We start from the raw sequence: 16,821 nt of genomic DNA on the forward strand, positions 1-16,821 counted from the left end.
CTTGAAGTGTTTGTCTCTGAGTTGTCCTCAGTTCACCCATAGATTTAATTTGGGTTTTCAGATGATCTTGGTTAACTTCATTTGACCTTGGCTGCCCTTCCTTTTGTTACAATTTGCAGATAGTTAAATGGGCTAAGATAAGAATTGAACTAATGGATAATAAAGAGGTTTATGCTGTGCGTAGGGACTGAGCTCCCTTTTAAGTCTCTATTGTTGATGTAAGATGTCCTCTATATTCTTGTATATGATACAATAGCTATGTCATTGTATGCCTATACTGAATGTTATTGGCTTGTTCTCAGCTGTACTTAGTTAGAATCACACTGTGTGCAACGCCCAAAGATCGATGGTAGGGGGAAACAGTCCTTGTTCCTTATTTTTACTGTTTTCTTCAAGGTATAGAATAGTGGTTGCCAACTGAAAGTACATGGGCAAGACTTTGCAGCCTTGTATGATTCTAAGAACATCCACCCTGTTCCTCAGCATCTTCCTTCCCACCACAGAGAAGAACTTGGGATTCCAGCTGTGTCTGTGTCAAACACTGAAAGAAGTTTCTCCAGATGGCATTGTTGCATAGTTTGGTGAGAAGTGGAATCTTGGATGCTCCAAATGGAGTCCATTCCTCCAAACACTTTGGGCTGGATTCACAAAGAAATTTAGGCATGGTGACATTCAGCATCACCATGCCTAACTCTTAGGTGCCTAGAACATCACTGGGATTCACAAAGCCTGAATTCATTGCCTAGGCTCCCTGTACAACAAATGGAGAGAAATAGGCTCCTTCAGCCATTTCTACATCACAGATGCACAGCTACAGTTCTGCAGCTGTGCCGCTGTAGTGTAGATGATTCCCACATCTACAGAAAGTTTTTCTTCCATCACTGTAGTTAATCTACCTCTCCAAGAGGTGGTAGTTAATTTGATAGAAGAATCCTTTTATCTACCTACCTAGTCTACCTTGGGAGTTAAGTTGACTTAAATATGTTGCCCAGGGCATGAAATTTTGCACAGCCGTGAGCAATATAGCTAGGTTGATCTAACTTTTAGGTGTAGACCAGGTCATAGAATGGATTCTCAAAAATCAGCGTTGTAGGAAGCACTTCACCTAAGGTAGCCAATGAGAGATGCCAAGCTGAGTGGTTTGTGCTAAGCACCGCCCTTCTCTCAGATACAGATGCTAAGTCACGGCTGCAGGAAGGTGCCTCCCTCTGATTGGGATTCTCAGCTGGAAACCCTCTCTTGGCAGTGGAGGAGGCAAAGGCGCTCCCTCAGATCTCTTAGCCGAGTCTAGTGGTTATCACATTTTTTTTGGTGGCCTTAGAGAGCAACCACCAACTCTTGCTGGTGGCTGCTCTGACAATTTTTCTACCACTTTGGGGGCCACGCCATCCCTGGGAAGGTGGGTTGGGAATTCACCAACTGCCTGTGGAGTCCCAGGTTCCTCTGGCGCTGTGCATACCCGCTCCATGTGTGTCCCGAGGCGTGGCCTGGAGCCTCCGAGGAGGCTCTGTTGTGCAGGGCATGGATCCCTGGCAGCAGGGCATGGATCCCTGGCAGCAGCGCCAGCAAACACCAAGGTGGCGCATCCAGGATTAACAGCTGGGTGAGGCCGGGAGGGGCCAATGATTTGACCCCCCCACAATCTCCGTCCAGGACGCTGTCGTGGGTGCGAAATAATCCGCTGGTGGCCGCATTTGAGAAACACTACTCACTTGGGATGTGGGAAACCCCTGGTTTAAGTCCCCCTTCTGCCTGATGAGGCAGAAGGATTTGAACAGGGATCTACTACCTCTCAGAAGAGTGCGCTAACCACAGGGCTATGGGATAGTCAGATGTGGGGTGGGGACTCAGTCTTTTCCATTGAAGGTGTTTCACAGTGAACAAATAATGAAAGAATCATTGGGCAAAACAGGGAAAGAGTTTGTAGCCTGGTAATTAGAGCACTCACGAGGGAGGTAGAAGACTCAGGATCCAGTCACCCTGCTCCAAAGACTTTTTAAATTATATATTCAGCGTGGGAACAGCTTCCACAGGAGAGACTGAGGGAGCCCCACATCAGAACATTCCATAACTGATGGTTAGGGCACTCCCCTGAGAGTGGCAGATCCCAGTTCAAATCCCTTCTCATTGCGGTGAGGGGTGACTTGACCCAGGGGTCTCCCACATCCCAAGTAAGTACCCTAAACACTTGCCTAAAAGTTATGAGCGAGCTTCTCCTCCACCCAACGCCATTTAGTGTAAGCTCAGCTATAGGGGCCCAGCCTGAAAGGCAAACTCTGAGCATGCTTACCAGATTGGGCCCACAAGCGAGTTAGGCAGGTGAATGCCCATCTTTCCCCGTTCATGATCTCTCCAGGGCTTAGGCATCTGGATGCCTGGTGTGGGGCCACAGCAGGAAGGCCCAGTGGCAGAAACAAAGGTGCCTGGGCTCTATGAATCCCAGCGGGGCCTAATTCTGGGATTTAGATGCCTAAAGTGGCAGTTAGGTGCCTAAATCTTTTTGTGAATCTAACCCTTACTACAAAGCAAAGTTCTCATTGTAGTAAGCACCACTCAACGCAGTAAATGTTTGCAGGACTGGGCAATTGTATGTGCAGAATGTTTATCAGGCTATCATCTGAAATTTAGATGATAAAGCAACAAATAATAATACTGCTGTGTTTTGTTTTCATATCTTCCCCTAATAAATTAACAGAAGAGTTGTAATTGTATCTAACGTAAAAGCATATTTGTAGAACCCTGCAAATATCAATTTTTTTGGATCAGATGTGGACACAAATTTTGTATCTGCACATGGCTCTACATATTTGTTTAGCACATAGCTCTTCCATAAGCATTTTAAAGGGCGATTCGATTAGTTCAGTGTTATTCCAGATTATCTCTTGCTATAAGCAAATGAAATATATAAGTAGATTTTCAGAAAGAGAAAAATGATTTTTCCTGCAATGAATGGATTAAAAAGATAAGACAAAAGTCTGTCTAAGTGATTGGCTGTAATCTTGATGACAAGCTTGGAAAAAATATAGGTCAGTATATTTCAGGAAAAATACTTCTAAAAACAGTTTTAAGACATTCATGTGTTTAAAAAACACACCAAAAATTCTGTATAAAAACTGGTTGTGGTTTGACATTTGTAAAATGTTTCTTACAGCTTAGTAGCACACACAACACCCTCTGAGTTAGAGCCAGATTTTCCCACTCTTACTCATTCTGAATAGTACCTTCTCTGTGGGTAATCCTCTTAAAATGAATGGAACTACTCACAGAGTAAGGTTGTACTCAGTGTGAGTGAGGGAGGCAAAATCTGTCTCTCAGTTGCTGCCAATATATTAAGTTGAAAACCAGATAAAGAACCAGAGTCTAATAACTTTACACTGAATAGCACTTTACCTCACAAGTAGTCTCGTTGACTTTGGTGGAGTAAGGTCAATTAAGAGTGTTGGAATCTGGACACAACTAAAGTTACTTTCATTCAGTTTACCTTCCTATTTAATCTAGCCCCTCTTTAAACTAATACATTTGTCCTGCTCTACTCAAAGAGATTATTTCTATGTATTTTTGCCCTTCTATAAGAGCCATTGTCTTCTGATCATTCCCGCATTGGAGGGCTGCTTTTACAAATGATGGGTCCAGTACTGTATATCTTGTTTGCTACTCCTAGTGACTTTGGGCCTCACACTGATAACAATTACTGAGCTTCAATCTAGACAGCTACGTAGAAGATTGTTAACATGAAAGTTCCTTGAAAGTTACACTTTCAAAGCAACTTAAGCAGCGGTGGCCCCTAATGCTGGTTATTTTTCACAAAAAAACCCTAATGTACATCATTTTAAGGTTTGCCTTGATGCTGGTTCCCAATAGTGGAATGTGCCAACTGTTCTCAGACAGCTGATTGATACCTGACAATCTGCAGCTGATTTGAAAATTCACATAGCGACACTGTAACTTATTCATGCAAAGATTTGGGATGGAAAAAGCTGTTGAGAAACTCCAGTTACCATCACTTAAGAAGAGCCAGGCAGAGGCAATGGACTCAGTTTGCTTCTCCTTACACTGTGATAAATCAGGCATAATTCCAATGGACCTTAATGGAATTACATTCATGTAAGAAAGGGTAGAATCAGACCCGTGCTTATTTCATTTTCTGTGGCACAGAGGTTATAATTGAAGTATATTTGATAGATGTACACAGCAAAGCTGAAGGCTTATATCTGGTAAAAATTATTTTTAATGATGTAAGACACCCAGATGTACAAAGAAATAACAGATCACCCAGCTCTAAGCACTGTATTACATAACCAGAAGTTCATTTTACTCCACTTGAACACAAGGGTAAAAAATACAGTCAATGGTTGCCAGCAGCTAAAGGGTGCAATCAACAGAAAAAAGTATTTCTTGTTCCCTGTGCACACCCGTAGTAATTACAAACAATTATTAACTGATTTTTTAGACAACTGGGTAAGATTTTATTTTCCAGCCAGAGATAGAATTAATTATGCTGCTTTTAGATTGTCTTTATGGACTTTTGTGTTTTCCTCATTAGTTCAGTTTTTTAATAAAACAATTACTAGCCCTATTTCTGGGCTATTGCCAGGCAAACACAAAGGAGATGTAGAAACTTTATAAAAATCCAGCTGTGTATTGCATAGTTAGATATATTTTACATATGCTGTGATAGGGCCCATTTGGATTCCTAATAAATATGATGGTAGCTTAGTTGCAGCAGTGCTTGAACTGTCCAGGCCCTGATCCTGCAAATGATTATGCATGTGCATATCTTTATTCAGGTAAGTAACTTACTTCCATGACACTATTCAAGTGTGTAAAGTTAAACACTTGCAGAAATGTTTGTAAGAGTGGGACCTAAAGATTTAGCATGGTTTGGGGACATGGTTAGGGTCCCATTTCCACTGCTAAAAGGAACTATAGTATAACTACCCAGACAAGGTGGTAGTTTAGCTGGGCTCTTAATGCCAGCATGTGTGATGGATTGTGTACATAATGTGTGATTTGTTTTTAAACTGTATTTAAAGCCACTAGTTACTATGGTGATTGGTACTAAGCAAGAAAACATATTTTTCAGTAATTTTCTGAAGACACTTTTTTGCCCCTCCCCTTCTGTCACTGGTGTCACAGTTCAGGGCATATACCCCTATATTCCCGCTCCATGGTCCAGCAAGGTCATCCACTCTAGGCTCCTCACCCATCACCTCTCTTGAGAGGAGACCCTGTCTCTCTCCCTCCTGACCTGGGTTTTTCCAGGTTCCCTGCTGTGAAGCCCTCGGGATAGCCAGGGCTATAAGTCATTTTGTTGTCAACTGCCTTCAGCATGAGGGAGTCTTGCCTGTTCCAGCTAGCTGTTAGCTCACTAACACAACCAGCCTGCCAGCCATTCAACCACTCTCTTCTGAATGACAACAGATACTGGTGGACAATAGATATACCTGAGTCCCTTTAAAATGTCCCCTCTTTGTATCACTGGATACCCGCAGAAATCCCAGATCCTCTGTTCCCAAAGGAACAGTGTAACCCAGTTTACCAGTTTTTCCTTACACCACCGCTCTTCTGTCTCACACACGGCACCTGAGTTTGATTGTAGTAAAAACAAGGGCATTTAAGAAAGTATAAGGTTCAAGAAAGATTCAAATAGATCAAATGAGAGCAATGGAAATAAATGGTTACATACAAAACAAAATAATAAAATGGAAACTTGAGTCTACACTTATTACTAGGTACCTTTCCTATTTCATAAAGTAGATTCTCACCACAAAGTTCAGTCTTTTGCAGCGTTTGGTAGTGCCAGAAGCCAGGACCAAATTTTTCATGAAGCACCTCCTTCTCATCAAGGTACCTACCCCTCTAGTGAATGGATTACGTTTGGGGGAATTCTGCACCAAAAAAAAAAAATTCTGTGCCAAAAAATTAAAAATTCTGCACACAATATTCTAAAATTCTGCATATTTTGTTTGTTACAATAACAGAATATTATTTTCAATTGAACCAGTTTCAATTATTTTGGTAATTTATTTCAAAATACCTTTCAGCAAATATGTCTGTAACAATACAGACATTCAGGAAAAGTCTGTAACATACAGATTCAGGAAATGTGTTTTGACAAATAGATTCCGTACTAGGCATATTCATACAGAACTTTGAGTAATAATTCATTTAAACTACAATACAGAAACGTATTTCCCACATCTCTCAGGAGCAGTGCAAAGGTTTGGGGGAATTGGGGTAATGGAGGAGCTGAAGTAGAGGGAAGTAATTGCTGGGAAGAAGCCTGGGTGTGAACTTGAGTGTGTAGGTGGGAGAAGTATGGAACAGAGTTTTTTTGTGGGGAGGGATTGTTAGGGAGCATCCCCCATGCAGATTCTGCCTGACCCCTAACCTCTCTCATTCAGTCTGGCACATCTGCCCCTGTCCCATGTGTTCTTGCACCCCCCCACCCCAGCCACCCGCTCATCTCCATCTGGCCCTGCACCCCCACTCAGCCACCCATCCTCCCTACCCCTGCAGCCCCCACTCAGCCCCTGCCCCAGTGTGTCCCCCCACTAAGCCTTCTGAACCCCAGTCTGTGACCCCCCCTAGCAGCTCCATGCAGACAGTCCCCCCATATTCTGTGCCTCCTGATCTGGCCCCACGGGCAGGGCACTGTGAAGAACACAGCCTTTTCTCTTCCCTATCCACCTCTAGGAGCAGCTGCTCTGTTATGGTACCACAGCAGACCCTGATGGGTGAAAGATGTAATTGCAGCACCTCTCCAGCAGAATATATTTTCTGCAGAGAAAAAAAATTCTGTGCGAGAGATTAATTCTGCATGTGTGCAGTGATGCAGAATTCCCCCAGTGTCTTTCTCCATCCTGTGATATAATGAATCAGTCTTTTGTCTTTATTCATATACAGGGTGATCCCTTTTTACGTCCAAGTAGTTTCAGTGCTTATGCTTTGTTTTTGATGGTTTTCCATTGACTTTTCTGGGTTTATGAAACAGTGGACAGTTGAGTAATATATTATGTAATCAGCTAGCCAGGGCAGGGTGATAATTCCCTCCTGTTTGAATACGCCATCACCAAGACATATGATTCCCTGGTGATTCTCTTTCACTCCAGGACCATAAGGGCATAATTTGTACATAATAATGTATAGTTACATTATTCCTTAAATATTACTTGTACACACATCTCACAATAAATTACGAGCTTTCAGTAGAGATCTCACATGCTATCCTTTATGGATAAATACCATGAAAGTGGTGTATTGGGTGTAGGAGTTTCTTGTAAGAACAGCAAACCCTTTGCCAGTTGGCACCAATGGGCCTCTATGTCACATCTTCCTACACAATGAGTTCCCCAGCAAGCCAACCTAAGTCGGCCAGCATCTGTACCTTGCTTACAATTTGAAGTAACAATATAATTGTCCACAGCCGTAAGTTACCACACAACCCTTTCTAAGCAAGCACAAAGAAAAGGAGTACTTGTGGCACCTTAGAGACTAACCAATTTATTTGAGCATAAGCTTTCGTGAGCTACAGCTCACTTCATCGGCTGTAGCTCACGAAAGCTTATGCTCAAATAAATTGGTTAGTCTCTAAGGTGCCACAAGTACTCCTTTTCTTTTTGCGAATACAGACTAACACGGCTGTTACTCTGAAACCTAAGCAAGCACATTTATTCCTAAGGTAAAAAGTATTATGGCACTGTTGCCGGCACCCAGTGCTGAGAGGCAAAACAACAGCGGGGTTTGTTACCCGGTGTGCGTCACCCAATAATCACAACAGGGTGGAGAAGCAGAAAAGTTTATTTGCAGCTGCAAACAAGGTACAGGAAGAATAGAATCTCAAATCCTGCACACAGAGCAGGAAGTTACACAGGCTTTTATACATCCTTTCTTCAGCATACTGATCCAATAGCAAGCTGCCCTAAGTATCCATATAGCCAGCCAATACAGTTACCAGCTAGTTCCCTTGTTTTTTGTATCATTTGTTAAACTATACATAAAGCTGCTTTATTCAGCATTGTTCCTAAGGTAAAAAGTATTATGGCACCAACATATTAAAAACAATAAAAGAATATACACCACATACTAATAAGCTTACTAGAGATCAGCCCAGCTCCAATCTTGGGCTCTGGTAGGATTCAGTCCTTCAAACCCTACCAAGGGGTTTTTCTGTGGTCATAAGTTCATAGCAGCTTTTGCTCAGAACAAGGAGTTCTATGTGTATGTTAGCCTTTCCATTATACAGCTGGGGTTTTTGATATCCAGAGACTGAATAATCAGCCAGACAATGGTTCTCTCCTTCAGAAGCTGGGTCAAGAAGTGGAAATTTGCATTTACCTCATCCCAGCTATTTCATAGGAAACCTGCTTCTCTTTGTCTCAAAAATTCATTCTTGTCTGGCACAGTCTTTCAAATAGTCCTTTGATGCTCATAACACTTCCCAGGATTTACTTTGGCCACATAGCTCCTTGAGAGAAGCTGTGTACAATTCCACATTAATACATGAACTTTGCATTTATCCGACAACGGACTCCACAGCTATTTAAACTTAATTCAGTAAGAGCGCCCAAAGCTACTGCAGGAAAGTGCCCTCTCTCTCACAACTAGATTTTGGATTAAAAACATCTAGCCAACTTTGAAAGGGGAAGGCCAATTGATTGCTTTCTACGCTGCTACGTGTTTACACTGCCAGTACAGCGCTGGAGCCTCTGTGCTTCAAGGCTGACGACTCTCGTCAAGGTGGGTTCTTTTTGCAATGCTGCAACTGAGGAGTTTCTTCACTGTAAGTGGCTTGGCAGCGTGTACACCTTGGGAGTTACACCGCAGAAAGCTGCTTTACTGCGCAGTAACTTGCCAGTGTAGACAAGGCCTTTGTGGGTAAAGTTTTGGGTGAAGGCTGAGGCTGGATCTTATTTTATTTAAGCATTCTGCCCCTGCATGGGTAAAAGAGCGCTGGGAGCAGGGCTTTGCTTTCTCCACGGTCCACCTGGGCACTATGAGGCCCCAGCATTTATTTTTAGAAAATAAATACAAGTACAAAATAAGGAGCAGAGGGTTTTTTTAGTAGTTGGGTTTGACCATTAAACACCAAAGGCAGCTGGCTGAGGGCCTGTCTTGTGAGACATTTTTTGTTCCAGTCCCACACCCCAGTGGCCCGTGTGATGCGAGACGAGGGGGTTTCCCCCGGTGGGGAGAACAACAAACACCCCAGGCTCTAGTCGCACGGAGGCAAGCCTGGTTCTGCAGGGGCTCAGCGTCTCTAGAGTTACGCCCACGGAGCGACCTGCCGGCACGGAGCTTCCCGCCCGGGGCAGCCGGTGAGGCGGCTCAGGTGGCAGGTTCCTACGCGGCATTAGCTGGGGGTGGGGCGCGACTGCCCAGCGAGGGCAGCAGCGGGGGCCAGGCAGCAAAACGCACCCCCGGCGCGCCCAGGGGATCAGCGGCCGGCGCACAGCAGGGGGCTCCGAGTCCTGACTGCCGCGTGGCCTTCCCCACGGCTTGGCGCGAGCCTGCACCTGGCGGGGCCCTGCCGCTGGATGCGGTTGGCTGGAGAGGCCACATGGGCACCCAACCCCCCAGCCCGTGCCGCCTCAGGGCCAGAGGGGACCCCAGAACCCCGCCCCTCCCTCATGGCCCCACCCTGCGGTCCGCCTCCTCTGGGGGGGGCGGGGCGAGCTGCGGGGGTGGGGGCGGTATCTGCGTTGGAGGCGGTAAAAACATGGCGGCGCCCAGTGTGAAAGCGGAAGCCAGCCGGAGCGCGTGAGGGGGGTGCACGCTGGCCGCCGGGGCTCGCGCGCAGGTAACACGATCCTCCCTCCCTCCCCCGCACCCGCGCGCACAGGCGTGGCTCGCGACGACCCCCACTTTCGGCATCGGCATAACGGCCCCGAGTTCATACCGCCCCCACGCGACCTTCCCCGTAACGGCCCCAACCGTCCCTGAGCCCCCAGCTCTCCCCATAATGACTTCCTGGCGAAACCATCGCCCAGCCTGTAGCAACTCCCTGTCTAGCACTGTGCAGCGAGTACTCCTCCTGCACCAAGCAGCCTTTATCCCAACAACTCTTTGCCCAAAGCACCCTCACCCCTAACCTAGACCCCCCCATAAGTACTCCCTCCCCAAAGCAGCTCAGTAGTTTGAGCATTGGCCTGCTAAACCCAGGGTTGTGAGTTCAATCCTTGAGGGGGCCATTTAGGGATCTGGGGCAAAAATTGGGGATTGGTCCTGCTTTGAGCAGGGAGTTGGACTAGATGACCTCCTGTGGTCCCTTCCAACCCTGATATTCTATGATTCTAACCCCAGCACTGCCACCCCAACCTAGAACCTGCATAACTATTCCTTCCTTAACCTAGACCCCCCCCGATAACTTCCCCCTTCCCCAAAGCATCCTCCAATGTCAGCACTGCCACCCCAACCTAGAACCTCTATAACTATTCCTCCCCTAACCTAGAACCCTATAACTATTCCTTTATAAAGCATCTCCTAGCCTAGACCTCCCATAACTATCCTGCAAAGTGTCCTCCTCCCAGAACTCCTACCCCAACCTAGAATCCCCATAACTATACCTCCACAAAGCATCCCCATCCCAGAACCCCCATCTGTAACCTAGAACCCCCAACCCTACCTTAGAACCCCCTTAACTACCACCCTAAGCATGTCCAAGCCACATCCTAACGTAGAACCTCCTATAACTACTTCCTCTCTAAAGCATACCACAACACTTCCATCACCACTCTGGTGACAAGCACTGCTGTGTAGCTAACTCCTCTCTCCCAAGCTGCTCACTCAGTACAATGTGCTCTCTCACATCAGCGCAGAACATGAAGAGTGGCTTCACAAGGTTTTATCCTTTTTTGTTCAGAATTGAATAAAGAGAAAATGACTTTCAATGATTTATTAATCATTATTATTTGTATAACACTGCAATAAAGTTATTCAGTTGGAGGGAACTTATGTTTTTAGTCCAATGAACGACTTAGAGACCCCACTGTAAGTTAAATCTTTCAGGGTCTTGATTCCATTCCCCACAAATGGTTTGTCTCTTTTGATTGAAGGATTCAACTACACTAGGTTCAGTAAGAGGAAGAAATTTGTGAAGCAGTAATGCTAAAGAAGACCACCCATGGGGATGAGAGGAGAAAATAGTTTGCAGTGCAACAGATCAGCAAAATGGCCTATATAGTTTTGAGCTGCATAGTTAGAGACCTCACATCATGGAATGAGGTGGTGGTAATATACCACCTGGCTCTTATATATAGTGCTTTACAAAGGAAGTCAGTATCATTCTATCCATTTTATAGATGGGGAAACTGAGGCATGGGAAGGTGAAATGACATGCCCAAAGTCATCCAGAAGGTCAGGAGAACCCAGATCTCTTGAGTCCAGTGCTCCCTAGCCATTTTCTATATAAAAAAATTAAACTTCTAACTGAAATGTTATACCACTACAACTTTCAAAGGAACACTTGGTCTAAGGATGGAGAAGAATTGGCATGCTGCAGGGGATATTAGCAGGAGCAATGGGATGAGATTAAAAAGGGAAATTTAGGATAATCTCAGGAAGATCTTCCTGCCAGTGAGGTGCTTTTTTTAAATGTATTTTTTTAAGGCTGTGTAATATTCTCCTAATAGAAGTAGGAAAAGCTGCTAGCACTAGCAACAGTGCTATTGGGAACAATCCTGCATTGTTAGAGAGATGGACTAATAGGTCTTTACCATCTCTGACTTCTTTTTGTGATAACCAGATTGAGACCCCCCCAAAGTGTGTGAAGAGAAGTTTCCATAACTTGCCCATTGTTTGAGAGAATTGGGGCTCATCATTATCATCTTTGTCTTGACTTGTTGAACCACATCCGAAACTGAAGAGTTTAATAGTGAGTTTTGCATCTAATCCTGTTCAGGGGAGTAACTAGAGAATGTCAATCTGAAATCTAGTGACCATAGTCCACCCCCTGATTTTTCAGCAGTTACAAACTAATTGACTATATTTGAGATAACTCCCACCTTCCCCTGCCCTCACTCCAAATAGCTATTAAAAAATTTTAATAACCTTTTTCAAATTTCAGAGTAACAGCCGCGTTAGTCTGTATTTGCAAAAAGAAAAGGAGTACTTATAGCACCTTAGAGACTAACCAATTTAGTGAGCTGTAGCTCACGAAAGCTCATGCTCAAATAAATTGGTTAGTCTCTAAGGTGCCACAAGTACTCCTTTTCTTTTTCAAATTGTGTCAGTTCAAATGTCTGTAATGTCAGGGGGGTTGATATTCATTTTCTGGGAGATTGTAGAATGATTTCATCCCTTTAAGAAATAATCTAATACTGCCAAACTAGTTTCATGTTGGTGCCCCTCCTAGGGCCAGAACCAGTTCTTTAAAGTTAAGTGCTTTAACAACCCACACTAGAAATAGAATGCAAGTACAATCGGAAATAAACAAATATTGTTTAAACTGTGCTTAAAGTATGTTTCATTACAACAGAATTGTCATACACATTTCCACTGTAGTACTCATTGCTTGACCTTAGATTAAAAGTTATGTTTTTGTATTTTTCAGAACAGCCATTGTATCCTAAAAAATGCAGTCTGCTTGGCAGAGATTTGGAGTTTGTTCTTCATGTCTGAAAAGGCAGCTAAATGACTTAATTAAATGGCAAAGGAGATTGATTCCAGGATGGATCAGATCTATTTACAGTGAGACGGGGAAGTGGGAAAGAGACTATGGATTGGAAACAAGAAAGAAAGTTGAGAAGTGGTGGCTTCCAAGAATGAAGGAACAGTTTTGCAAAACTTCAGAAACAGATGTAAGCATTTTGAAAAACTTGAAAAATTAATATTTGATTTTTTTTTCTCAAGGTGAAATATTTTTGAGAGCATCAGTCTGGAGTACTTAATATAGATGTTTTAAACAGTGTTATCCCCTACTTAGCAAAAATATATCCTGTAATGTACTATTTGAAAAAGTTATAATAAGAAAAGTGAATCAGGACACAATATGGTTAACAACAGACAAAAGAATTTTTAAACGTATGGCTCCATTTTAATAGTTTTCTTCTAAATAAAATAGTCACTGGCAGTAAAACAAAAATATTTGTTTTTTTTTTTTTTAAATATTACTTTCATGCTAGTAGCAATAAAAACTTTCTGTGGTGCGGTATAGTGGAAGCAATAGCATACCAACAGATAAATACCAATAGACCACTCTCAAAAGAAAACCGGATGTCTTAAAATGACCATTGAGAACACAGCTTTCCTGGTTATGGACAAGGAAATGCAATAAATTTGGTGATTCGTACAACAAATCTCTTTCCCCAACTTCTAAAAAAAATAGTTACTCATTCTATAAGTCTAAATATGTGTATTCAGATTATTCATGTTCAGATTTATTTCAATCATTCTAGGCTTTATGAAGTTAGTTTTTCATCACTTCTAGGATTAGTTTTACAGAGGAGCGGTGAGTGATATCTGTAAAGTAGTAAAGCTAATGAGAATAAGAGGTGATTGTGAACAGAGAGTCGTGTAGCTTGTAATTCACACAATGATCAAAAAAGCCCCTTTAGATTTTTTTTTTTTGGGGTGGGGGGAACTTCTCAGTATCATAAAGATGCCAATAAAGTGGAGGAAAATCTGAGAAAAGCAACAAAAGTAATTACAGGTTTTGGAGAATTTGTATAAGGAAAGATTAAAAACTAAGGCTCGATGCTATAATCCGAGAACATAAGTGTAGGAGTCCTCCCACACAAATGGGACTTTCATTGACTTTAGAGGGACTCTACTGAGGTACAGGAGGTTCATCCATGGTGATCGGATTTCTAGGTTAGGACTTAAATATCTACACACTGGTAAAATGATAACTAAGGCCTTGATTCTTGTAATTCCTACAACGTGCTTAATTTTATATACACAAGTAGTTCTGTTAATTTCACTGGGACTACTCACATACATAAAGGTGTGGGCATGTGCATGTATAAGTGTTGCTGGATTGGGGCTGAAAGGTGACTATGGTAACTGAATGCAACAGTTAGAAGATCGCAAACACTAAGCATATGTCTATGCTTAAAACGCCACAGTAGTGCTTCAGTGTAGACACTTGCTACAGTGAAGGGAGCAATTCTGTTGTCACTGTAGTTAATCCACCTCCCTGAGAGGCAGTAGCTAGGTTGACAGAAGAATTGTCGATCTAGTGCTGTCTACGCCAGGGGTTAGGTCTGCATAGTTGTGTCACTCGGGTGTGGAATTTTCACACCGAGAGATGTAGCTATGTCAATGTAAGTTTTCAGTGTAGAACAGCGCTAAACAGAGAGAGCAATTGCTTAGGGTGGTACTAATACAAGGTAAAATCAAATGAGTTATATTTTAGGCTGACTGTGAGAGAGGTTTTCTTACAAGTAGTATCTATTCTGCCGTGAAATAGTCTCCCAAAGGAAAGGGCGGAAACTTCCATTGTTTGAGATTTTTTTTTTAAACTGGTTTGGACAAAGCATGAAAAAAACTACTGGTAAGAACCAATCCTAGATTTCAGAGTAACAGCCGTGTTAGTCTGTATTTGCAAAAAGAAAAGGAGTACTTGTGGCACCTTAGAGACTAACCAATTTATTTGAGCATGAGCTTTCGTGAGCTACAGTACGCTACCACGGTATGCATCCGATGAAGTGAGCTGTAACTCACGAAAGCTCATGCTCAAATAAATTGGTTAGTCTCTAAGGTGCCACAAGTACTCCTTTTCTTTTTGCGAATCCTAGATTGTGAGCAGAATGGTTTCGGTGATGTAAAGCTAAGATCCTATTTTCCATAGCTCTGTGATTGGGAAGTACCTGAGGGTCTCACCGATGAGGGAGCCATTTTTAAAGTAAATCATTTTCCCCTGAATTCTTAAAAAAAAATTAACAAAAAATGAAAAAAGCCCTTTGAGGTTGTAAACTTTGTAAGGAATCAGTTTTCAAACGGCAGTTTGGCTTCACTGACCAACTGCTAAATCTGTTGTCCCACTAATGTGGCATGATACATTTATATTTAGGGAAGCTTGTTTTTCTAAAATTGAAAGCATTCCAGAAACAATGAATGTCTTAAAAAAAAAAAATATCCTCCCCACACTGTGAAGATCTTTGAAAAACAGTTTTAGTATATACTCTGTCTCTAATACAATTCCATGTTCCTTTTTCACTCTTATCTATGTTCAGTCACATACCTATAAAATCTCATTCTTCCTTCTCATTTGCTTCTCTTTTCCCCGTACCTGTCCTTCCTCGGGCAGAAAATAGAAGTCATTATATTGTCACAAAGATAGAGAGGTGACCTGACTTGCATGGAGAAGGAAAATAAGATGAGAATTGCATGTGCGTGCCAGGGAAAGAATTGGTTTAAATGCATACCTTTTTAGTATGAGACCACAATCTAGAAAGCATACATAAATATGCAAAACTCATAGGATTATTTTTTAATATTTTCGTTCCATTCCTGGTGTTAATGTGACATTTAATAAAATCCAGTGTTAAGGTGCTAGTTCTCTACTACCCCAGTAAACCATTTTGATTCTCTCTAGTTTTGCTGTTTACTGGAGAAACAAAAAGGAAAATCTGTAGGGGAAAATATTTTTAGAAGAAAGTGTTTATTAAGTAGGAATACAAAGTAATATTCATAGTACAATAGAACCTCAGAGTTGTGAACATCAGAGTTACAAACTGACCGGTCCACCATACACCTCATTTGGAACTGGAAGTATGCGATTAGGCAGCAGCAGAGACACCCCTACCCCCCCCCACCCCAAAGGCAAATATAGTACAGTACTATGTTAAACATAAACTACTATAAAAAAGGGAAAACAGCGTTTTTCTTCTGCATAGTAAAGTTTCAAAGCTGTATTAAGTCACTGTTAAGTTAAAAACTTTTGAAAGAACAACCATAACATTTTGTTCAGAGTGACAAATATTTCAGACTTATGAACAACCTCATTCCCGAGGTGTTTGTAACTCCGAGATTCTACTCTATTTTTTAAAAGCTATCATAGTATTTTTGTAACACCAGCATGTAAAGAATAATGGACCAGCATGTAAATTGTTGAGCAGTGGATATAATCATCTGTATAGTGACCAAAATAAGATTGTGAACAATTTATAGGGAAGATTAAAGTTACAAATAAAAATCATAATGATACAAATATTACTTTATTAAAAATTTTAGAATTTAAGTATTTTCACCCACTGTTCACTATTTAGGCTGCCTTTTTGTATTTTTAGCTTTTGCAGAAGGAATATAGCAATCAATTTCACTTTAGTTTGTAGTCAGTTTTTAGTCACCTTATCTTTTCACTTTCTCATGCAGTAGCTCAGTGCTTTAGTAATTGGGTTGTAGACACTCTAGAGGAATGTTCATTTGCTTTTAAAAACTGTTTTAAACAAAAAATTAAAACACTTCTGTTACTATAGGTTTGGATTTTTATGAAACCTAAAATCCGGGGCAGTTTTGACTTGACCATTTTAAAATATAGCACAAATTACAATTTTAAATGAACAGCCATATATTCCCCCCCCTTTTGTTATCTTGTAAAATAATCTTTTGTAAAAACAGGTATACACAAAATCCCCGTGAATGTTTGCAGTTAACTTCTGAGATGAAACAGTAGGTTCCAAATTCTCTGTTAATATAAATTGATACAACCCAATTGAAGTTTGGAGACCTGCCAGTTTATAACACCAGCAAACTTAACTTGGATATTTTTGATTCAAACCCTATTTTTGCCCTGCTGTAACATGACTTTGTTTTGCTTAATAGGAGTTTTAGAGACTGTGTAGCTTATAAAGTGCATATTGATTTTTTTTTTTTTTTCAA

The 16,821-nt window shown here is 41.9% G+C and overlaps 1 protein-coding gene across 4 annotated transcripts in view; it reads left to right on the plus strand.

Moving 5' to 3' along the window:
* The first annotated feature begins 9,685 nt into the window (after positions 1-9,685).
* LARS2 (leucyl-tRNA synthetase 2, mitochondrial) overlaps positions 9,686-16,821 on the plus strand; it is a 110,533-nt gene continuing 103,397 nt past the window's right edge. For 3 of the 4 annotated variants that reach the window (XM_073333148.2, XM_073333149.2, XM_073333150.2), the window contains exons 1-2: positions 9,686-9,799; positions 12,551-12,797. In XM_073333148.2, the coding sequence (XP_073189249.2) occupies positions 12,573-12,797 (225 nt within the window). In that variant the 5' untranslated portion in view covers positions 9,686-9,799; positions 12,551-12,572. Of the gene's footprint in view, positions 9,800-11,743; positions 11,873-12,550; positions 12,798-16,821 lie in introns of all 4 variants that reach the window. The other variant, XM_078851730.1, reaches the window with a different exon arrangement.

This window comes from Lepidochelys kempii, chromosome 2 (genome assembly GCF_965140285.1).
Source record: "Lepidochelys kempii isolate rLepKem1 chromosome 2, rLepKem1.hap1, whole genome shotgun sequence".
NCBI classification, from domain to species: domain Eukaryota; kingdom Metazoa; phylum Chordata; order Testudines; family Cheloniidae; genus Lepidochelys; species Lepidochelys kempii.